The sequence below is a fragment of the Pleurodeles waltl genome, chromosome 6 (assembly GCF_031143425.1).
Source record: "Pleurodeles waltl isolate 20211129_DDA chromosome 6, aPleWal1.hap1.20221129, whole genome shotgun sequence".
In the NCBI taxonomy this organism is placed as follows: domain Eukaryota; kingdom Metazoa; phylum Chordata; class Amphibia; order Caudata; family Salamandridae; genus Pleurodeles; species Pleurodeles waltl.
Genome location: NC_090445.1, coordinates 1,065,597,012 through 1,065,621,338, shown reverse-complemented (window position 1 = coordinate 1,065,621,338; position 24,327 = coordinate 1,065,597,012). Strand labels below are relative to the sequence as shown.

At 45.2% G+C, this 24,327-nt stretch overlaps 1 protein-coding gene across 1 annotated transcript in view; it reads left to right on the top strand.

Moving 5' to 3' along the window:
- LOC138302077 (mucin-5AC-like) overlaps positions 1 to 24,327 on the top strand; it is a 263,254-nt gene that overhangs the window by 169,351 nt on the left and 69,576 nt on the right. The window contains exon 8 of the mRNA XM_069242465.1: positions 13,690 to 13,793. Within this exon, the coding sequence (XP_069098566.1) occupies positions 13,690 to 13,793 (104 nt within the window). The remainder of the gene's footprint in view (positions 1 to 13,689; positions 13,794 to 24,327) is intronic.

Here is a 24,327-nt window from a genome sequence, read left to right as displayed (position 1 = left end):
AAAAAGGCTCTCACTTCAGTCTAGGTCTTGGGAGGCTCCCAAGCCAGAATGGTATCAATCTTAGGCTGTAGGGGTGCCACCCAGCCACTCCCCACCTGGTGTCCTAAGTGCCCTATTTGGCACTTGCTCGCCTTAATAGTGAGGCCTGCCTTCTGCAGGACCTCTAGCACTCTCCAGAGGTGTTGCAGATGTTCCTCCCATGTGGAACTAAACACAGCAATGTCATCCAGGTAGGCGGCACTGAACTCATCCAGCCCACCTAACACCTGGTTGACCAACATCTGAAAGGTGGCACAGGCATTCTTCATCCCAAATGGCATCACTTTAAACTGCAAGTGCCCATCTGGGGTAGAAAATGCTGACGTCTCCTTGGCCCCCTCAGTTAAGGCAATCTGCCAGTATCCAGATGTTAAGTGAAACGTACTGAGGTACTTTGCAGCCCCTAGCCGGTCAATGAGCTCATCAGCTCAGGGGATGGGGTGTGAGTCAGTCTTGCTGACCGCATTGAGTCCCCGGTAGTCCACACAGAACCTGAGTTCTGGAGTGGCACCAGGTGCAGCAGCCTTTGGTACCAATACCACTGGGCTGGTCCAAGGACTGCTGGAGTGCTCAATAACCCCTAGGGCAAGCATTTTGGATACCTCATCCTTAATGCATGCCCTGACCCTGTCAATCACCCTGTAAACCTTCTGTTTAATGGGTGTACTGTCCCCAGTGTCCACATCATGTGTGCACAAGTGTGTGACTCCTGGGATCAGGGAAAACAGTGAGGAAAGCTGTCCCAACACGTGGCGACAGTCACCTTGCTGCTCCTCAGTCAGGGAGGGGGAGAGGATCACACCCTCCACTGACCCATCTTTTTCTCTTGTAGACTGAAAGTCAGGAAGAGGCTCACTCTCCTCCTCTACCCCATCATCTGTTGCAAGAAGCATGGACAGTTCAGTCCGCTCAAAGTGAGGTTTGAGGTGGTTGACATGCAGGACCCTTAAATAGGGTTCATTGAGGACCGCAAGTCCACCAGGTAGGTGACTTCACTCTTGCGCTCCACCACCTCAAATGGCCCAGGCCACTTATCCTGGAGTGCCCTAGGCTCCACTGGTGCCATCACCCACACTGTTTGTCCAGGTTGAAACTCGACCAGAGTGGCATTCTGGTCAGACCAGCGTTTCATGTCCTCCTGGCTTGCTTCCAGGTTCTCCTGAGCGAGACTCCTGAAGCGGGCAGTCTGGTTTCTCAAAGCCAGCATGTAACTGAATGCATTCTGGGGGGGGGTTACTAGGAGCTTTCTCCAAAGCTTCCTTGACCAGCATCAACGGTCCCCTCAGAGGGTGGCCATAAATCAGCTCAAAGGGACTAAACCCAAGTCCCTTTTGAGGCACCTCCCTGTAGGCAAACAAAAGGCATGGCAAGAGGACGTCCCACTTCCGCCTCACGGGCTCTGACAGGCCCATGATCATGCCTTTCAAGGTGCGGTTGAATCTCTCAACCAGACCATTACTTTGGGGATGGTAAGGTGTGGTGAACTTGTAGGTTACCCAACACATTTTCCACAAAGACTTCATATATGTGGATATGAAGTTTGTACCCCTATCAGATATCACTTCCTTGGGGAACCCCATGTGGGTAAAAAAAAACATCAGTGCACGACCCACCACAGGGGAAGTGACTGACCTCAGAGGAATGGCTTCTGGGTACCGTGTTGCATGGTCCACCAAGACCAGGATGAACCTGTTGCCCAAGGCTCTCTAGGGGTCCAGAGGCCCCACAATGTCAATACCTACCCTCTCAAAGAGAGTACTATCAAGAGGCAAAGGCTGGAGGGGAGCCTTACATTTCCTCCCACTCTTGCCACTTGCCTGACAACTCTGACAAGACCTGCAATGTGCATCTGAGTGCCTGCGCATTAGGGGCCAGTAAAAGGGGGTGACACGCCTCTCAAAGGTCTTGTCCTGCCCTAAATGTCCAGCTAAAGGCACATCATGAGCCAACCCCAGTAGGAAGGCCCTGAAGTACTGGGGTACCACCTGCACACGGGCTGACCCAGGCTCAGGAACCTTAAGCTCGCTATACAGGAGGTCATCTTCCCAATATATCAAGTGTGATCCTGGCTCCTTGCTAGCCGCCTGGTCTGCAGCCTGCTGCCGCAAATCCTCCTAAGTAGGGCATGGCTTCTGAGCTGCACAGAATGCTTCCCTGGTGAGCCCCCCTTCCTGCTGCCACTGTCACAGCTCAGGGACCTCCCTCAGTTCAGCCACCTGTTCCCCTGTAGGCTCCTGGGAGTCACCCTCAGGCTCCGCCTCCTCCCAGACCATGGGAACTTCTGGGGCCGGTTTCCTGTGCCCCCTGCCCTTCCTCTTCTTGGCGGTCCCCTGGGCCACTGTTTCAGGCTCCAGGGGCTCTTAATTACCCTGACGGGCTGCCATTGACCGGGTGGATACAACATCTCCAAGTGAGACCTGTGTTCCATATGCTTCCAAGTGTAATCCTCCAGGTCATTGCCTCGCAAACAGGGGAATCCTCCAGGTCATTGCCTAGCAAACAATCATCAGGCAAGGTTGGACTCACAGCTATCTTCAAGGAACCTGAGACTCCCCCCCATTCAAAGGAAAACTGCGCCACCCTGCACAGGCGCTCTGAGATGTCCACTACAACTACTGGGTGAAGTACCCAGGGATCTATCTGCTCTTCAGACACCAGCTGACTCCTCACTGTATTCATGCTGGCTCTGGTGTCTCTCAGAGCCTCCACCCTCTGTCCATTAATGGTCACCCACTGCCTGTACTTCTTAGGGAACAGAGGCAAAAAGTTAAGGGAGACCACACTAAGGATGAAAAGTCTAACAATACTGGTACGAAACACCTTCCTCAATATCCGCTGCTTACTGCACATGATCCATGCAACACACCCAAGGGCACAGAGCAGAGTGTCAGTGTCCCTTGACATAGAAAAAGCATTCAACACCTTAAGCTGAAACCATGCATTAGATACATTAGAACACGTGGGCTTCGGTCCTGGTTTCTTGAGACAGATATACACTTTATACGCTAATCCTACTGCTCGGGTTAAAACAGGATACTTGATTTCACAGCTTTCCCGTCCAACGTGGCACTCATCAGGGATGCCCATTGTCACCTCTTTTGTTTGCCATTGCCATGGATCCCCTTGCCTCAAACTTGCGCCTCTGTGTGGAGGATTGGGGGATTTTACACCTATCGACCTACCACGTGGTGCCCTTGCACGACGATGATGCCTTGGAGTTCTTGTGTGATGTGGAGTTTTCACTTCCAGCTCTGATGAAACTACTAGACGACTTTGGTTACATATCTGCCCTGCAAGTCAACTGGAATAAGTCCTGCCTATTTCCATTAACCCCCACACCTGACCAGTAAAAAGAGGTAGTACCCAGGTCCCGTCTCAAATGGTGCTATGACACACTTAAATACCTCGACATACATGTTTACCATACTGAGGGTGCCCTTCAGGAAGGCAGTTTACAACGTGCGATTAGATCCATATGTGGATCCCTTCCCTTTGGATTTCCCTCCCTCTGTCTCTGTTGGGCTGCACCGCGATTGCCCAAATGTTAATTCTCCCACAATTAATATATCTTTTTGCTGCACTCCCCATAGTGCAGCCCAGGTCCTTCTTTCACACACTTAATAGAATACTACTAGACCTGAAATGGGGGTCAGGACGCCAAACGAGTAACCCTAACCGGGACACTTTCTCTCTTATTAGGAAACTGCATGTAATGTGGGAGGTACGGGACATCGAACCTGCACTGACACCTGCCATACATACACTCCTTACATGCGGACGTGCTCAGCATGCCATTTCGTATTGTATTCCTCCTTATTGACTGCCTTGTCCACTGAGCTGAATCACACAAAATCCAGATGGGACAAGGTACTACCTAACCCACTCATAGATTCCACATGGACACAAGCCCTCCAACAAATCAGGGAGGTGTTTCATGGCCCTCGCTTTAGATATACCCAATTTAACTTTGTACATCATAGTTACCTTTCTCCACATGGACTCAAAAAAAAATTCCAAATGCAAATACTGAGGGCCCCCACTGCAGACAGCCCAATGTCGGGCTCTACGATATTGTTTGGGACTGTCCACCGTTACAGGTGACCTGGGCAGAGATCACAGCGATCACGACTGAAATGACTGAATACCTGCTGTCACCCACCCCAGAGTCTTGCCTGTTAGGTTTACGACCAAAGTTCAACGGATCTAAACATGTACACCGGTTTGTAGTTCTAGCCTTTGTCCTCTTCAAACGCCAGCTAGCCATGGCCTGGAAGGCTTCGCCAATACCCAATACGAGACAGTGGCTTCGAGTCCTTTTGCTCTGGGCTCGGGCTGAAGCCAATAGACTTCATACAATGAGAGCTAAGGCCTCCAGTAAACAGGAGTGGGGTCCTAGGATACCTACATCCTCAATATGGAAGCTAAAAATGATCTTTACCCACCTTGATGGTTTACACCTGCTAATTAATAATGTAATCAGAAAGATGATTAAGCGATTTGCCATTTAATAAAGGACGCCAGGTGTGGGATACTGTATGCCGGGTATTTTGTCCATGAGCACTACAGCTTAAATAGTTGCAGCATCTGCAGGTCCCCACTTATTTATATCATACTCTATATCTGCCTTTTCACAGTTAAGCTGCTCATACAGACAAGAATCTCATATTCAGACCCTTTAACCCTCGTGGTATTTAATTCTGATCACACTTTACTATAGTTTCAAGCAAGAACAGCTTTGTGTTTGTAATGTATCCCTTACTGACAGTATGATTAGGACTTTTATTAATGTGAAGTTGGCCTATCTGTTTTCCTGATTGTTCCTTGTTTCCTATGCTTGTTTTGTATCTTGGTTTGTTTGTATTATGTTTCTATGTGCAATAAAAATATATTTTAAAAAAAACTCTCTTGACCAGGGGCAGAGCTTGCCCGGCCTGTAGATGACAGCCATTTAGGCAAGCGCCTTCAGCCACACGTTTATCCTGCATCATCCTGTGCCGAATAGCCTACTTCCACTGCCTTGTTTGCCTCTCTGCCTAACACCGAGGCCAATGCTGTAACCCCTGCTGAAATTCCACAGCCGCACATTACCGTTGGCCGCACGGCTGAGACGAGAAGCGCGCTATGAAGCCTATCAGCGATTTGCTGGGAGCCGGACGGAAACTTGATTGTTCCATCCTGGAGCCCTGGACATTATGCAAAGGGGCTTTGATGTAATATCTGCACCTGGGCGCAGCCCACATCTCCATCAATAAAGTCATCTGGGCCAGTATTTGCAGTTGGCGGCCACGTCAGGGCCTGATCCCTGCACTAAAGTGGAGGAACACTGCGAGGGTCATCATGCAGCGACAGTCCTGCTACAGGCCCAAGTGCCATTCTGAGCCTTGAAGTCTCCCTTCCTGGTGAGCTGGTGGACGGCGTGGGTGCCTTGTGGCCCCAGGAGGATCTTAGGCCCCACTGGGATTTTGTCAAGTAGAACAGGGCGTCTCCGCCTAATCGGCAAGCGCCATGTTCGCGTGGCAGAGGTGTTGAGCGCTACTGGGCTCCTGCGAAACATAGTAGTATGGATGAGGCATCTTAGAGGTGAGATGTGGGTGGTGCAAATCACCTCTTGCTGCAAACCCCAACCATTCAAGCAGCTAGACTGCCTGGAGACATCAGAAACTTTCAGCCTGCCTTCAGTGCTCTTCAGAGAGGGCGGGCCCCCAACCTCGGTCAAGCCAGCATGGGTAGTGTTTGCGACTGCTGTAATGCTGCAGGGGCTCCTGTGGCTCTGAAAGGTCATACTGACTGACAATAACTATCTACCCTGCACTTGGCCTGTGTATCCTCTAGTAGCTGGAATGCAGCTTGGGGGTCTTTGTGGCGCTGATTGCCTCTCTTTTGGTGAGTGCTAAGTGGTGACCCCTCTGCTGGTAACACCTCCTGTTGCAGCCAGAGGGGCAACTGACCATAATTGGCAAGACAGACAAAACACAGCCCAGATTGCAGTTCAACCTACGCACCCCAGGGTTTCCAATGAAGGTGCGGCGGTGCTAGATGCTGAACGGCATGCTTCAGGGCCAGAAATTGGTGGCCAATTATGACAAATGTTAACCCCCATGCCGCTCAGACTCACTAAAATGGACGGTGTGGTTGATACTCTCACCTTTCAGATGGATGGGATGTCGGAGCTCCTTGACAAAAATGCAGAAATTCTGGAAATGGTTAAACGGCATGTGTTGGAAGCAGAAGATGAACAGGTCACTGCCACAATGTCACTAAAGCAGCTGGAGAAGGCAATTTCCTCCCTGCAGGTGAAGGCGGAGGACTTCCACATCATAGGCCTTGCTAAATCCATTAACATAGGGAACACAGAGAGATATGTGGAGCAACTACTCATTGATCTGATGGGGTGAGAGACGTTCTCAGACATCTCTGCAGGGGAGCATGCCCATTGTTACCTCACGCCTCATCTGGTGCTAGGGACAAGGCCCTGCCCAATCATTGCAAGGCTGTTGAACTACCAAGACCGCAATGCGGCACCCCACCAGTGCCAGGAGCTACAGGTACTCCACCATAAGGGCAGCGAAGTTTCAATTTTTCCAGATTTTACGCAGCAGGTCCAGGTGGCACAGAGACAGTTTATTCTGGCTACGCACGAGCTACAGGAACTGAACATGGCTGCTTTTTTACTTGTGTCAGTGGATGGAAAGACCAAGATCTTCAGTGACCCTAAACTCTTGAAGAAGTTCCTCAAGCAGCGGTTGGCAGCAGGGGCTTGACGGTGCTTTCGGAGATTTGAGGAAAAGCAAGTCGAAGGCTTCACAAGACGTAGAGGAACAAGACTAGTACCTTTATTGTTTTATATTTTTATCCTGTTTTATTTTCCCAGCTGCAGTGTTTATCGCTTGTGCTGTTGTTTGATTTGTGCTATGGTCCTCTGTGGGAGTGTTAGCTTTTTGGTCCGGACAGCGGTGGGTGGTGGCCCAGGAGAGTGACTGCAGAGATGCTGAACTGGTCGCCCTTGTGTTACTCTAGAGAGTGCAGATGTGTGGTCCACAACATGCTTGGTATGTGAAATTCATGTGTTGCGGCGATGACTGAGAGCGCTGCAGATAAGGGTGTTGGTGCCAAGTGCCCATTGCTGTTGAAAATGTTCACATGGAACGCCAGGGGGCTGAATGACTGTGGAAAAGTTTGCAAAGTGGTGATGTACTTACAGCGGCAGAGCATAGGCATTGCCATTCTTTAGAAAATGCATATGATCACTGGAAGTGGGCTAATCACGCAGAGGCTCATGAGAGTGCATGCTATGCAGCGGGCTTCAGAGCACATGCCACGGGCAGGCTTATTTGGATCTGGTGCAACTCTGGTGTCAAGCTTCACAACGTTTGTATACATCCTAATGTTTGCTTTGTCGATGTGCACTTTTTCAAAGATCAATTTGCTGCTGTGCTAGTAGAAGTATACAGCCCCAACTATGATAACCTGCAGTTTTACCATGCTTTGCATGCTAGACTTACTCAGTGTGGTGATCTGCCCCAGACATGGGGCGGTGATTTTAACTGTGTCTTGTGCCCCCTTAGAAATTGCTCCTGTGGCCTGCCACAACTGTCCTCAGTTGCGGCCCATCCAATCCTCTTAATGATATTGTTGACCAGTACAGGCTGCTGGATGTCTGGTGACATAGGTTCCTCACAGGCAATTATCATGCCCATTATTTGATGGTACACAACGTTCACATGCACACTGACTATTGGCTATTGTCTCTGAGCCTAGTACCTTGTGTCCAGAGATGTAAGCACCTACCATGTACGTATTGTGACCACTCCGCGATGCTGCTGGTTCTTGAACTAGACAGCTTGCAGCCCTGTGTTTCCCTGGTGGTTTTCTACAGTACTCCTTGCTGGACTCTGTTCCACAAGGAACTTGCACAGGTGATTGAATAATATTTTCATGCTACTCTAGGGTCTATAGGAAAGTTTCCTACTATCTGGGAGGCTTTCAAGGCCAAGGTCACCATCTCCGAGCACAAAGGGATGCTACGCTTGATTATTGGCTGCCTGTCCCGGTTGGAGATGGAACTGGGGGACCTAAAACATTTGCATAGAGAAACTACTGAGCATAATTTGTTGAAGGACACCAGGACCCGATTGGAGGAGCATAAGGAAGTGGCTCAGAGTGAGGTCACGCACCTGGGTAAATATGCAACAGTAAGGGCATATGGCAAGGGCCTAGTGCGATGTTGGCGTGCTCATTCGACCTTGCTGTGAAGTCAGTGCAGTACTATTAATGATGAACAAGGTGTGCCTCTATACTCGGCGAATCAGGTGGTGGACAGCTTTCAAGGTGCGCCTCTATACTTCACAGCTCATATACAGTTAGCAGGCCACATCAGACTACCTACCCACATCACCGTGAAGTGGTGGATGTGGCGCATAGGGAACATCTTATTGCACTGCTCTGCCCTTCGGAGGCTGTGGGGGTTCTGGAGGACATACCGGACATGAAGGTGCTGGGCACAGATGGGTTGATGTTGGCCTTTTACAAGGCACCTCGGATACCGCTAGAGGGGTGTATGAGGTTCCCCCAGCGGTGAACGCACTGCAGAAGCTGGGATTAGAACACATGGGTGATTTTTCGTCGACGGTTTCCTACGCAGTTAGGAACATATGAGTGCATAGTGCGACGCAGCCACCCTCCCGGCCCAGTTTAATTCATAACTTGGGCACCACACGTTGCAGGAACCTGCTTGGGCAGTCCGTGGTGGAAACTTAGGAGTTGCCCGCTTTGACTCACTTTCTGCAAGCGATGGCACCGTAGCTCAAGATCGCTAAACTATATGCAAGCTCGCAGGAAATGCGGTGGCACGGAGTTATTAAACCCGTCTAGAATGTCCTGAAGACCTGTATATATCTCGTTGCTTTGGGATTGCTGCTGGCGAAGTGCAGGATAGAGATGCGCTGTGCGAAAGGCCCTCTACCAACGCTGCAGGAACGGCACACGGATTTGGCATACTGTAATACTCAATAGTTATCATGACCAGTGCTTAATTTGTGCTTGTTATTTCCGGTGCTGAGCACCGGCACTTATTCCTGAGGGCCGGCGCTTATTCTCCTGCCTCAAGTATTTGCTGTGAGCAAAAGACACATATGGGAAAGACGGATGAAGGGAAAAACGAAAAAGCGTCACAAAGAGAGAAAGTAGACAAGAGTGAGCTGAAGGGGCAATTTATATTGATTGAAGAGGCCCGAGATGGCTTCAGGATTACGCTGCTTGACTATTCTGTGTTCACACATTTAATTGCAGTAGCTGCCTGTTTGAGGAGGGCTTTGGGCACCAGCACCTTTTTATTTACAAATTAAGCACTGATCATCACCTAACGCCAATCTGCAGCTGCCCGAAAGATATTTGGGGGCCTTACCAAGCATTTCTTATACGACCAAGGGGCAACGGAGCCGCAAACGTGGGAGACGGTGATGTGGGGCCATAGACAGTGCAGTCGGTCTGTGGCCTGCTGCTTTTCAGATGAATGGATTTGGAACACCTGACGATCACAGAAGAACAAGAACGGAAGATCAACAGGGTGGAGAGATGGAGGACTCACACAACAAAGGAAGAGTGCACCCACAGACAAGACAGCCACCGGGGTGCGATGACATCACTGGAGACAGCTCGGCGGGAGTGCCAAATGTAAGACGCAATGCGCGAACTGCGTACTTACCCCACACGTCAAAGGTGACCATCCAAGCCACCTGCCATCGGCTGCTTGAAGCAGATGGCACCACTGCTAGCATCTGCACATGAGCAAGAGAAGGACTGCACTCGCTATGACGAGGTTACTCCAATCACCCTTACTCCAGCAACGTCACTTGTCGTCCAGGTCTCCAAATGGCAAACATCATCATTGCCATGTGCATCACGGTATCCATTGAAGGAGCAGTTAAACAACCAGACTGGAGTCCTACACCTCTGCTTTAATGCTCTGAAGAACCAGTCAACCAATGACCACCTGCTCACCATGCCTGTATCCTGCTCTCGGTGGCAAGAGTAGTCGTGACCTAGACCCATCTACCCCGGTGATTGCCCGAGCGACGAGGCAGTGGCTCCTAGGAGGTCGTGCAGCTGCCCTGTGTGGCACACAAGCAGCCCCAGCGCAAACCACAAGCAGTCCCTTGGAAACCCAGACAAGGGGTCTCTCAAGCTTGAGAGAGGACTGGACATTGCCCCACCGATGAAGTAAAGGAGACAAGCAACGCTGTGCAATGGAGACTCCAACAGGTCGCAGCACACCAAGACTGTCTTCAGTGAAATAACATTACATCAACTAGACACCCTCCTGGCAACGTGAGAGACAATTGCCCTAAGACCGTCTGAGAACCCGCATGAACCTGATCCATGTCGGCAAGCGCCCTGACCACTAAACATCCACCCTTCTGGTTGCACGAATGAGTTGACCATGGCTCCTGTCGGACAGCCTGCAGCGGACGGTAGATGGCCCACACGCAGCCCAGCACAGTCCATGCCAATCCCATGGCAAACCCATCGAAAAGGCCTCGAGGAAGTTCCAGAGTGAAGAGTCCGCAACCGAGAGGTGGTCTGGAAGCAGCTCTGCCATCAGAGTGTCAGGATGTACAAAGGTTTCAGAGGAGGACTTCACGCCATCACAGATGTCATCCGTCTTCGAGGGATTGGCCTTCGTGAAGCCAGGATGTCTCGGCAAGCAGATTCACAGTGGACTCCACCAATGCTCGTGATGCACCCAATTCAATTTGAATGACACCCCCAATTCGAATGATACGCCCTATTCGAACAAATTGAACTGTAAACACCACCAGCCTTGCCACGAGTGCCCACAGGACTGAACCACAGCGCATCAGTGGACACCTAACCAACCATCTAACTGTCAGAGTCTGGACTTCTTGCACACAGTGTTCGTGCCCGGCTGTACCCGGTTAAATCATGGACTCGTGTGGAGGTGTCCGGGTGCTCCCAGCTGCAACTGTCCCCTGCAATTACTGCGGCCTGCCTTCTCGAGGCCGAGAGACTGATGGTGGTGTTTTTGCTACTGTGTTTTAGTTTACAGGTTGGACTTTGTTTTGTTCCTCAATAAAGTTTTGGAGGAATGTAGTGTCCTGCTGGACACGTTCTAGTGTTTTGCCAGCCACTCTGCTGAGGGCTGGCCTTCTGTATACACCTCACACCCACCCAACACAGGCGTCACCGGTCAGGTGACCCTGCAAATAAAAAGGGCCAGGCGCACGTGCCCAGGGCCAGTTCCACCTACCAAGAAACTGTGTCCGTGTCGTCTCTTTCAGTAGCATGGGGACCTAGGGCCCCGACACTACACACGACATGCTGCGTGATACCACCCGGAGAAATACTGCTAGTATTCAGATGTGTCTATGTGTGGTGTCCACCGTGGAGCGATCTGTTGCTGGGCCCCCAGGTTTGGGAGGTGCGGGAGTCCAGATGCCGGTGATGGAAATGTTGTTTCTCACTATGTGAAATGTTGCATACTGTCAGAACCCTTCGTGTCTTTTCCATGCTATCTGCCACCTGTATTGATTGCATTCAGTAACTATGTACTTCGCCAGTGAGCATCCAGTCATTATATGCTGATTGGTTGTCGAAAATAAAGTTTAAAAATAAAAAGCTCCCTCGTCCAGGCAGTAGATGAATCTCGTTAAGGGCTGGCTGAGAGAAAGATGGCAACATCTAAAGTATGTTAAGCAATTCAAGTATGTTTAAAAAGACTTCATGTTTGAATTATGGGCCAGTAATGTATATAGAAGGCAGTGACTTTGACACTTATATCATGTTTCAGTCTGGAGTTTGATCAGAGTTAAACATATAGGGGGTGATTCTCACCCTGGCGGGCGGCGGAGGCCGCCCGCCAGAGTTCCCCCCTCCAAAATACCGCTCTGCGGTCGAAAGACCGCTGAGGGTATTTTGGGTTTTGCACTGGGCTGGCGGGCGACCGCCAAAAGGCCGCCCGCCAGCCCAGTGCAAAACAGCCTTCCCACTAGGACGCCGGCTCAGAATTGAGCCGGCGGAGTGGGAAGGTGCGATGGGTGCAGTGAGGCCCTCTTACGGGGGCCCCTGCAGTGCCCATGCCATTGGCATGGGCACTGCAGGGGCCCCCAGGGGCCCCACGACACCCCATACCGCCATCCTGTTCCTGGCAGCAGAGCCGCCAGGAACATGATGGCTCGCTGCGCCGCCATGGAGGATTCTACAGGGCAGCGGAAAACCGGCGGGAGACTGCCGGTTTTCCCTTTCTGACCGCGGCTGAACCGCCGCGGTCAGAATGCCCTGCGGGGCACCGCCAGCTTGTTGCCGGTGCTCCCGCCAACCCTGGCCCCGGCGGTCCATGACCGCCGGGGTCAGAATGACCCCCATAAAGTGTACAGTGAAACATGATGCATTCATACACTTTACACAGGAATAATGGTGCAGTCCCTTCTAGTCTCCAATTAAATAATAATTTAAACTGAGAGGCATCGGTCACAATGCTGCCTGTTCCACAAAATAATCTTCAGCACTCAGCCTGTATGTGTTCTAACGTGATGTACTGCTCAGAGACCCTTGTGCGAGCTGTCCCGGGCCGCTGACCTCAATTTAAATAGTGGGCACTGGAGTTTAAAACTCCAAATCATTTTACTAAGACCATTACACTGGGTAGCACTCCATTTGGGATTTCCATGTCACAGCAAATGTCCGAAAGCAAAAAAAAGGGGTTTTCACAGGCAGAACCCGTTTACTCAAAGTAGTCTCTTTAAATATTAGAGGCCATCATGGAAATTGGCAATACTTCAGCGGTGCAGCATCTTCCAGGGTTCATAGATCAACTACAGCATTAAGGCCATGCAACGCCCCAGAAGGTAGCATCTGGGGAATCTAGACATCTTGACAAAAAAATCAGTGGAAACTGTAGAGTGATAGTTTTTCCCCCCTAAATCTAAACATGTTCAAATACTTTTGTTAACCTTTTATTCAGGTCAAGTAGCTCATTTTTTGACTATGCATAAAAGAGGGATGCAGTATAATTATGATCCCCGATGTCCTGACCCTTCTTGACCTTGCCCTATGCTGGCTAGGAGGAGCACTGGCCCCTGCTCCCATAACCTGTCCAGGGCAGGCAGCTTTTTCGGCAACTGTTAGATGACATGATTCCCCGAGTCACATTAGGAACCATGCTAGCGGATAGAACTGCAGCAGCTTCCGGTGCTCCTGCGCAGAATGTAAATACACCTATGGAAGGGTTGCCTTTCATATTAGATCAGTTTATTCACAGGACAGTTATACAGCATTCTTCCAAAGCTGCTTCAGAGAGGTCGAGGAGGAATGGTACAAAGGAACAGAAGAAGGTTGGGAGCACAGGGAAAAAGAAGATTTGTAAAAGAGGATACACATGACCGAATCAATAAGAGGACTAATTGTTTTTTAACATTCTGGTTAACAGAAAAAAGTTTTACTTTACGCTTTCTTGTGAAAAAGAAGAGCCAGAATAAATTGTGCAATAAGAAACAGAGATGTCATTGAAGCTCCCAAAGACATCTTACGGAGCCACTAAACGTTGACATACATATTTTTCTGTGTATTGGATGTAGAAAGCAAATAGATCACATATATGCTGATATGAGAATGTTCCCTTATGTGTATTTGCAGGTTCGATGCAGACAACGGCTTTGCTTGCCTTAATGAAGATCAGAATGGGAAGTCCTGTCAAGATTATAGGGTTCGCTTGACGTGCCCGCTCGATTTTTGCACAGGTAAAATACATCCACTGCTCCTGCAGTTTTTGTATTCCTTTTACATGTACCTTTTTACTATGTTAAACCAAGTGATTAAAATCTTTCCTCTCCCCTTATACCAAGATGTGAAGGCTTCAACTGAGCACCGTAGCTGTATGACACTCGGCATTGCGCATAGGAAATTTCTAGACATTAGAATGTGCAGCGGGTCTCAAAAAAGTGACACACACAAAATCATGGAGTGTGTCACAATGGGAAGCTTGGGGCCTGATTTATGAAAATTTAGCGCTGACTTTGCGTCATTTTCTGATGCAAAAGCAGCACAAAGTTACAAATACAATTATATTTTGTAAGTTTGCACCGCTTTTGAGTTAAAATATGACACAAAGGGCGACAGTAACTTTTCATAAATCAGGCCCTTGATCTTAAGTTTCAACCACTAAATTTAAACCCAGTGCTTGGCTACCACACCACTACAATAAAAAACTCTTTGATATGTTGTCAAGAGCAAATTCATTATTATTGTTAGTCTAAGCATGGTTCACAAGTATTTCAGGCTTCATCATGGCAAAGCTCTCAATTCCAACCCACTTTCTGTTCACTCCCTGGTTGCAGGGCCTAAGTAGAGTCTTTAGAACTGGTGCTTTCTGCTTTTCTGTATAAATATTGCCCATTTCACCTTCAAAACATGGCCGGTTCAGTTAGCACAGGTTTAAATATTGTGATTCTAATGGACTGAATGGAGCTCCTATTTCTGGTTGTGGCTTTTTCCCTTTAGTTTTTGCTACAGACAATTTAGAAGTCTGGCAAGACCTCATGTCAGCACAACATACAACATTCATACCAAATATCATTCAAAAAATGGCTTTGGATCGACCGCTTCAGTTACTTTTAGGGGGCCCACTTCAGGAAATGGCTTATTAACTGTCATGTTTTTGATCAGCCTGCAGTAGTTTGCTAATATGTACGTTTAGTACAAATGTAGCTGAAATTGGTGATGAGATTCAGGTAGTCCTTTTATTTATGTGTTATAAGTTTGGTATATGGAGCCAACAGTCCAATCTCCCTTCCTTGATGCTGCTCTGCATGCAGCCTCCTCTCCTACTCTCTCTGTCCCTGCCCCAGCGTCCCTCCCAATGATGCTGCTGCAAGGAATTTCTTTCCATGCAGATAGCGAGGCAGTTCATTTCCGGTGGCATTTGTACACTCAGTAATGGATCCGAACAGGCATCTTCCTGCCTGCTTAGGAGACTGTACCCTACCATTATATTAGACTGGACCAAAAGAGATTCACTTCTTCAAGTTGTAGGGAAAAAGACAAAACAGAAGTGACCCCAAGGGAGATGAAAATACACAAAAACAATAATCAGTATAACTGTGGTACAAGGGGAGTCTTTGTTGTGCTTATTCTTCATATGCCCCACTGCTGACTTCCTAATTCAGCTATCTGATTCACAATAAATTGTTATTAGTAAAGTCAACCCTAACCTCTATGTTACATTCTGAATCCTGAGTTGATGCTTCCCCAGACCAAGTACTCTTAAAAAATATCTACCAGTATGGATGTCATGTGAATCCTACACCTTGTAGCGACCTTTGTCTTATATAACATTTTCTATACACTGATTTACACGCGTATGATTCATTGTCTCTGTATATGTGTGTGATATAAAGTGCTTCAACACCCTACGCTGGTAAGAGAGGTGCTATAAAACAAATAAATCACAAATCTTCAGTTGCCTCAGAGCCGTTAATCCGTGGATGACTTGGAGCCATGTCAAACTAAATGCCTCCAAAACGGAAATACTCATATGTGGTAACTGGAAAAATTATGACCCACTGTGCACATGGCCTGATGATCTCAGACCACCTCATCAATCATCCGAGGAAGTTAAAAACCTTAGAATTACCATGGACACCAAGTTAACAATGATGGCTAAGTAGACAAATTAGCACAAACAAGCTTCATCACCTTGAAGACTCTGCTACACATCTTCCCCACCTCGGATTTCCACACTAGGTGCAGGCTACTATCTCTCTTGTACTATCCAAACTGGATTATGACAATGGCCTCTACCATGGATCATCTCTATCTATTATGAAAAAACTACAACGTATTCAGAACTTCGCTGCCAGGTTACTATTAAACGTAAAACCACAAGCCCACATCTCTCCTACCTTGAGAGCACTACACTGGTTACCAGTTGCTAGAAGATCCACCTTCAAGCTGCTTTGTGTCACCCACAAAGCTATACATGGAACAGGACCGCTTTTTATGAGAAACAAGATAACCAAATACATTCAACAAAGAAACCTCCGCTCAACATTGGCACCCCGCCTTAGAACACCACCATACAAGAAAAAGACTATAGGTGGTACATCCTTATCTGTTCAAGCAGCCAAACTATGGAACTCGTGACCCTCAAATACAAGATCCACAAATAAATATCTTGTTTTCAGTAGACTACTCAAGAGTTGGCTCTTTCCTTCAAAACCACCACATTCAAACAGCAATGGACTGCATATGCCTGTCTTGATAATTATTTTTCATCTGATTATGTGTATATTCTAGCTATGTATAGTTCTTTAGGAACTATGTATCGCTACTATGTCATAACAATAAAGTACACACATACTCTTTAAACCTGTTTAACAAATATATATTTACTCGGGTTAAATATGTATATCTATGTGTATATATGTGTGTATGTATGTGTGTGTGTATATATACATATACATGTGTATGTTATTCTATGCTTAAGATGTCCACAGGGCATTGCATAACTCCTGGATAAGTTGTTATTTTGGATACTTATGAATCCCTGCTCTCGTTTTATATCACACTGATCAAATGTTTTATTATTATAAGCATTTCACTATTCAAATAAATAAATGTTAGAAAAGTACACTTATTAATTAACTTCAAATATTAAAATCTTGAGAGTCTGTGTTTGTACAATACTACTTTTCCTCTCATATTATATCCATTATTATATTCTTGAACACATATTCCCTTAAAATGTATTTACATATCTATTTATTTATTACGCTAATCCTACTGTACTAGAGAAAAATTAAATAAAAATAAATAAAATAAAATCTATAAATAAAATTCAAATGATAAGTAAATTAAAGTAAAAAATAATAAAAATAATGAATAAAAAAATTAAAGAGAAAAAAATAATGATTAAAAAATGTGTATATATAAATTAAATTATAAATAAATAAAAATAATATACATTTACTCTCTTGCAAGCTTTACTTTGTCTATCCATCACCATATGTCATGTCTCTATCAATCTATCCTACATCCCGACTCTGACTCATCCCAAACCCATTCTACTACTTTCATCTCCAAAATAACCCTGCCTAAGCTCTTCCCTCCTCTTCCAGATCTAGCTCACCCAAACCTCAGTTTACTACCACGATCTTCCAAACAACCCTACTAAATTCTCCCTCATTTATCTCACCTTTGACTCATCCAAAACCCCTCCTGCTACTACGATCTCCCTAACCCTTTCCACAGACTCTTCCCTCCTCCATCTCTCCTTTACTCATCCCAAGCCTCATCCTATTACTATAAACTCCCAATTAACACTTCTGGATTCTTCCCTCCTCTATCCCCCTGTTACTCTAGTCAATCCAACTAACAAACTCACATATCCGCTACTCAAATTAACTCATAATAATACTACAACTGTATGCCCATTTCCCTATACAAGTCCACCACTAATTGCTCTTGGGTTCCGGAGTAGCGTGCTACTCGCCGAAAAGCGCTTAGACGCCTTCTCAGTGGTAGTAAGCGCTATATAAATGCTATTACAGTACAATACAATAAAATACACATCTGTTGATAACCTGTCTCCCCAGCAGCAACTTCTGAGAATTGATGACCAACCTGTATGGAGTATGAGAAGAAGCAGCAGACACAGAAGAGTGGTTTCAGTCAAAAGGATCCTGCAAGGATAAATTCACCTAGATCAGGAATAAATGGGTAACAATTTGATGGACTAGAAGAGTGTATACTATAGGGAAGAACAAGAACTATGGGAATTCTCATGAAGAATTGGGTAATGTTTTCCAGATGAAAGTTCATCAGATGACAGCCCAGTATGCTGCTCCAGCTGTAGAAAAAATATAAAATATCACATTATTCACATTGTTAAAGAATGAGGATTTTGCAAGTGGTTATGTGGTAAAGTTCTACTTATATTAACGAAACAGCTATAAGTAATGTTTGGTCTTTTCTGCTGTTTATTTGTGTAGCAGCCAAAGAGGGACAAGTGAACAAAAAACTCTAATAACATTAAAAAAAATAGAATACCCAGAAAACCATCATGTAGAAGTGCCAATGCACATCACACAAGTGATCAATCACTACAAATAGACCCCAATAGTCCAGTCCTTCCTATTTCGTGATGCTGAAGATTCTGCTCAACTGGTGAAAAAGCAAACGTAAAACAAAAATACAAAGGAGAAAAAGAATAACCAAGATTCATTCTCCAGCGTCCAAAGAACGACCTGTTAGACCGGGGAACTGTTGTCTGAGGAATGACAAAGAAAAAACAAAATCAGTAATAGCAAAGAAAAGGGAGGGAAAAAAATCTACATATTGAAGTATGCTACACAATATGTGTTTGAGAGGTGGGATATTACTTTCCCCTGTTTAAATTTGGATTTTCCAACATTAACATTAACACTGTTTCTTATTCCAAGAACAGAGGCTCATATTGTAAGTTTAAAAAAAAATTAACAACAGAAAACAAAACATGATAAATCAGTATACAAATAAAGCTCTAAGAGACCAATCAGCCACTGTCAGAATGCCTTAAACCTAGGTCAGGCCCAGTCAGCTTTTGAGTCCATAGCCCACATGGATGAATTAATCTATACATAGTGATGTCAATGTCAGGTTGTGACATAAATTTATTTATCCCATCTGGCCAGGACAGCTGATGACCCAGGAGAATGGTGATTTTTTATGTGAAATGAGGAGTTGACTGTAAGACAATGCGAAAAAGTATGATTCACATTTTTTAAACAACTTACAACACAAAGATTTGGATGGTCTGGAAAAGCAGGATACTATACATTTAGGATAAATGTTTTATTTCTTTAGCAGTAGAGAATCAAACCTTGGTGGGAGTAAGCCACCTGACTGAAAGCAGTGATGTCTGAAAGTCCTTTGACCAAGACTAAACATTCCAACTTTATCAGTTTTGATGATGATGCTTTCAATGATAAATAATGGTTATTAGGCCTTGGCATAAACAAGTTCAACACCAGATTAACATCCCATAGACAGTTATACTTGGTAATAGGAGGAATACTTATCCTAATACTACAGAATAATGTACATATTAACCAATGCTCTCCAATTGAATTTCCAGCAATGTAATGAAATGGCAGACCTGTGAATTTTTATAATCCTGCATGACTTGAGGACGCTTAATGGCCTAGAAAATTGGCTATTAGGTATGTGCTTGATGAAACAGGATTTGTGTTTGCTTCCAGACAGCAGTGCAACTGGAGGACCAAGCTGACCTGCAGTCTGGATGTTCATAGAGCCAGGCTTTTGCAATCAGAGTCTCAGACTCGGACAGACCATGGTGTCCAGATTTTTCCATGATATAAACTGAAGGTTGCCCAAGAGTACCAGGTTGTGAAACTGACCTGCATATTTTGTAGACAGCAAGGAAAACTGGTAAAGGGAAACGGAATGTCTATTGATGTTTTTAACAGAATCAGGACACAAAATTGAGATGGCCAAAACAAAGTCATTATTATTAAAGAAAACATTTCCCCCGATTATGGAGAGGCATTGTGACATCTTGAGGAATGAAGAGAAGGCATAAGGCAGCCCCTAGTTCCATGGTCAAGAAAAGCATCTGTTACTATTGACAAAGCTCTAGTCTCCAGCTTTAATACTGAGGGAAGTGGACATTGAGTCTTGAGGCAACTAGATCTATTTAGAGTGGACACCCTTCCTGCTGAAGGTGTTGAATCACTGGAATATGAAGTCGCCAGTCACGGAACTCTCTAAAATGGTGGGAGAAGCAATCTGCTACTGAAATCAGATGGCCTAGAAGGTATTGCATTATTACTGGCAGTGCTCCCAGAATTGCTTTGCTAGAATGGCTAGAATTTTTAAATGAGCTCCTCCTAGGTGATTGATGTAGCTCACAGCTGTGAGGTTGTCCAACCTAAGGACCATACAATGAGCATCAATGTTTGGGTGACAAAGTAGCCTTGAAGAATCTATTAATCATTTACATGCATAGAAGGCTCCTTCAGGGACAAAGTGCAACGATTTCAGAACCTGCCACATTAAGCACCTCACCATTATGATCTTGCATCTCATTCTAATAGAAGAAGTGTGGCTGAACTGAAAAAATGGGCTTCTGTTCCAACCTCTAGTTTGTTGCTTCTTTTGATCTTAGGTCCAAGGGACTCATATCTGAGTAGCTCAAACCCTGTTTTAGATGGTGAATTTCAATTCTGAAGGGGACCTGTACATATAGCTTGGATTAATAAAGCCAAATGATCTAGTATTGAGCTTACTGGCAAAGGGATATATGAAAAAGATTTAGGAAATGGGATAACTCTTTTTCTGATAGGAATTTGCTTCATATCTGAAGCTGGGGTGTTCAGGATGTTGCATTCACAAGATAACCTAGATATTCTATAGACTGACCTAAAGAGAAGTGTTTTGTCTGATTTATATCCCAAACTCTCAAGAAGAAGAATAGAGGTTTGTCATGAAATCCCATTTGTCTTTGGGCATTATTAGAATGTTATCCAGAAAGGTTACCATGCAAATGCCTTGAGATCTTTAATGCACCACCGCCGGCTATAGAAACTTGGTAAAGCACCAAGAAGCTGATGAAAGACCAAAAGGAGATACAGAAACTAATAAATGTTTTCCTCTGATTGGAACTGAAGAAACCTCCAATGGGACAGGTACTGGTTGTACACTTGCCAATTTAAAGAGCAGATCTTGTTTGACCTCTGCTATATTGGTTACTGGAACCCCTGCATCTATGTGGATAGAAGGTTGATTTATTGAAATGCTATCTTTTGTCAGTATTTTATTACATTGTTTTATTTTTTTCAATCTTCTCTATACTGTCGCTCCTTCTCTGCTGATGGATGACAGAGAAATCATTTATCTGTAAAACGGTGTCCTCTCCTTATTAGGTCTCCACAGTGTATTCTGCTTTTGTTTTGTCCTTAGCTTGTGTTATAATTTTCCTTAACTCATTTTTCCTTCTCCTATTTTTTCTTTATTAATATAACCAACAGATGCAGATTCTTCCTCTTCAATATTTGAAAACATATATATATATATAAATATATTTCATGACTTCTAAAAATTGCACAGCTTCCTTGATTCCCCTTCAAAACCTTCTGAATGTATAATTCAGTTTGGTCAAGAGTGACGATCATGGTATTTAACTAGAATTTTGGCGAACAGCATTTGTAACAGTACCACACTTAAGATCCTTTCATGGGATGTATATCCAATTGATGCACTTGTTATTCCAACATTTTCAGAATGCCAATGTGCATGGTTATGTGTCTTCTACCCATCTTTAGCTTTATTCATCTCTTTTAGAAAAGAGCTGCAGGGCATGGAACTTGTTTCTCTGTGTACCTATAACATTTTTAGTCTAATAGTAGCTGACCACACCAGATTTAGGTAAGATTTAGATGCCATTTCAGTGTCTAGCTTTTTCATTTTCAAAAATGGCCATCAGATAAAGCAGCTGAGCTCTATTCTTTTTGCTTAATATAACCAGCTTCATTTTCAATATCAGGAGGTCCTTGTGAGCTTTTACGTCCTCTCTCACACCACTGATGTTCTTTGGAGCTGTGTCCCCATCCATATAACATTTAAACTCACTCACCTTCATTACCATGCTGGAGCATGGAACCAATTGTGTATCTGTAAATAATGCATTGTGAATACCTACTTTGAAACACAAATTGTTATTACTATGCATGCACTGCCTGGCGTAAGGAGAGTCACTAGATGCTTTTGATGTCCGTCTGTAGGAGCTAATTAGTACATGCACACTAGACTGAGAAGGTCAAAGTGCAAATTTTGGAAAGATTCAGATCTTCCAAGCTGTAGCAAGGTTTCCGAATCAACAAGCAATGACCAACTAGGCATCCTAGTGGTAGTTCCATGAGATGAGCACAATAAGGCTATGTTCACAATGAAGGCCATCAAGTAACAGGCTCCATGATGGACCAGAAAAATGTGGAACATGAGGACAAGGCTTATGTTTCTACAAAGATCTGTCTACCAGACAAATGTGAACACCTGTGGATACTACAAAGGCCGGCACACAATCCAAACAAGTGTCTCACAAAAGAGAAGAAGCAGTCCAGATGTGGCAAGGTGATCCACTTTGCAGGAGACTGTTGGCCATGGTTAGTTGAAGATCATGTGCCTGAGAATCAACCATTGTTAAAATGGAGCCTGAACCTGAACCACTCCAGGATCATCTAATGGCAGAGGACTACAAGTAATATCAGCAATACAAAATCAGGAACACACAACCAGGCACACTGGGAATGATAGGTTGTGATCCAAATCACTGCTGTAGAAGATAGGAGTTCTATTGTCAAAGTGATGTTCCTATCTTAATACCAGCAACTCTAACCCAGTTAGGTGTGAAAAGGAGCTAAGGCCCATATTTTAAAAGGTGGGTACATGGAATTGATTCCTCTAGAAGCCCAGAACTGCATGGCAAACAGCAAGTGAACGGAGGAAAACACAAAGGTGATGGATGCTCTTCATCCATTATCCCATCCAGGCAGAGGCCAGTTCTCTCGAAATCCGCCTTGGCTTTTCTCCAATAGGAACACCCCAGTCCAAACTGCCAGGCAAAGTTCTCTATGAACAGGAACAAAGGAAATCTCAGTTCAGTCAGTACCACTTCTTTATCAGCAAACAGGTACAGAAACAGTACTGGTGAAGCATTTTTATACGTTTGGAGACACAATCTAGAACTTGGTCCATTATTAATTCCATGGAGTTCCCTGCCCTCAAAAGTGAGCCCATGAACCTATGATCATGTGAGGGGCTTAGAAGTCAGATCTGTGGGTGGATTTCTCCATGGTGATGAAGAACAGGCCCCACCAACATATTTGAAATGGTGTTTTAAAATATCACGAGGGAAAAGATAGGTGCAATGATTACCACTTGTGATAGTGTCCTGAATATGACTCATAATATATCTTGCTTCAAATCGTAAGGGAGCCTTGACATCTGGGAGGGGCGTATGCCCTAAACGCAATTCAGAGAGAAGTTTTATTCATGAAGACAGTGAATCGATTGAGACCCTTGAAGCTTAGAACCAGAATTGGTGAAACAGTACAAAACAACTAAGCCAGACAACATTTCTGAACTTCATGTTTCATTGCACAGTCATAACAGCAGTTGGTTCCATAGCTGCGATATTTGTACTTGAAAAGCTCATGTTCACCATTTGCCGTTCTTTGTGGGGAATTTCAAATGTGGCTATTATTGCCTGACGGAGGGCATACTTTTTTTACATTTGTTAGATATTGTTTCATGAAAAATGCTGTACATGATATTTGATGAGACACCTATATACTTGTAGCTAATGAAGTTGGCATAAATGGATGAAGACAGAATCAAATCTATTTAAGTCGAAGACAGTTCTAATACTTTTTAATTTTTTTATGACTGATTGATGGTTTTTTCTGGTCGCTTTAAATCCTGATGCATTCCGGCTCTCCTTGCAAGCCTTGTTCACAGGCAACCTCTCTCATTCAACAGTGACTGCATGCAATTTAAAGATGAATGAAAGACTATCCTGCTATTATATAGTCTTTCCAATGGTCATATCGCTTAGAGTGTGTATTGTAGAAAAAAATAGCCCATTCCATATTTATAACTGTAATAAAGAATCCCAATAAACAGTCCATTATACACAGTCATCACAGGCTTTTTCTATTTTTGGCTTTTTGTATTCGTTCAGTTCAGTTTCCAGGCACATTGATATTTCTTCCTCTCTCTAAAGCAGCAATACCTGCCTGAGGTGTTCAATCTTTTGTTGTCTTTATTATGTCTTTATTATATCGGAATTCACAAGTCAGAATACAATTATCCTCTCTTGTGTCCCTTGCCCACCGCTACTGCCAATTCAGATTTGAGTAAACTCTCAAATAGTTTTTTCCCTTTGGTAACAATGGCCAAGTCAGGCTCCCAATCATTTGAATCTTCATCAAAACTTTTTCGTTCCTGGGAGCCACCACCCTAACATGGGCGGTCTCTGTCTTGTGGGAAAGGACACACGCTATTTATGAAGACACTCTCCTTTGAAGAAAAACATAGAGGGGGTGATTCTGACCGCGGCGGACGGCGGTCGCCGCCCGCCAAGCGGTTCCCGCCGAAAGACCGCTCCATTCTGGCTTTCCCACTGGGCCGGCGGGCGACCGCCGAAAGTCCGCCCGCCAGCCCAGCGGGAAACACCCTTCCCACGAGGACGCCGGCTCAGAATGGAGCCGGCGGAGTGGG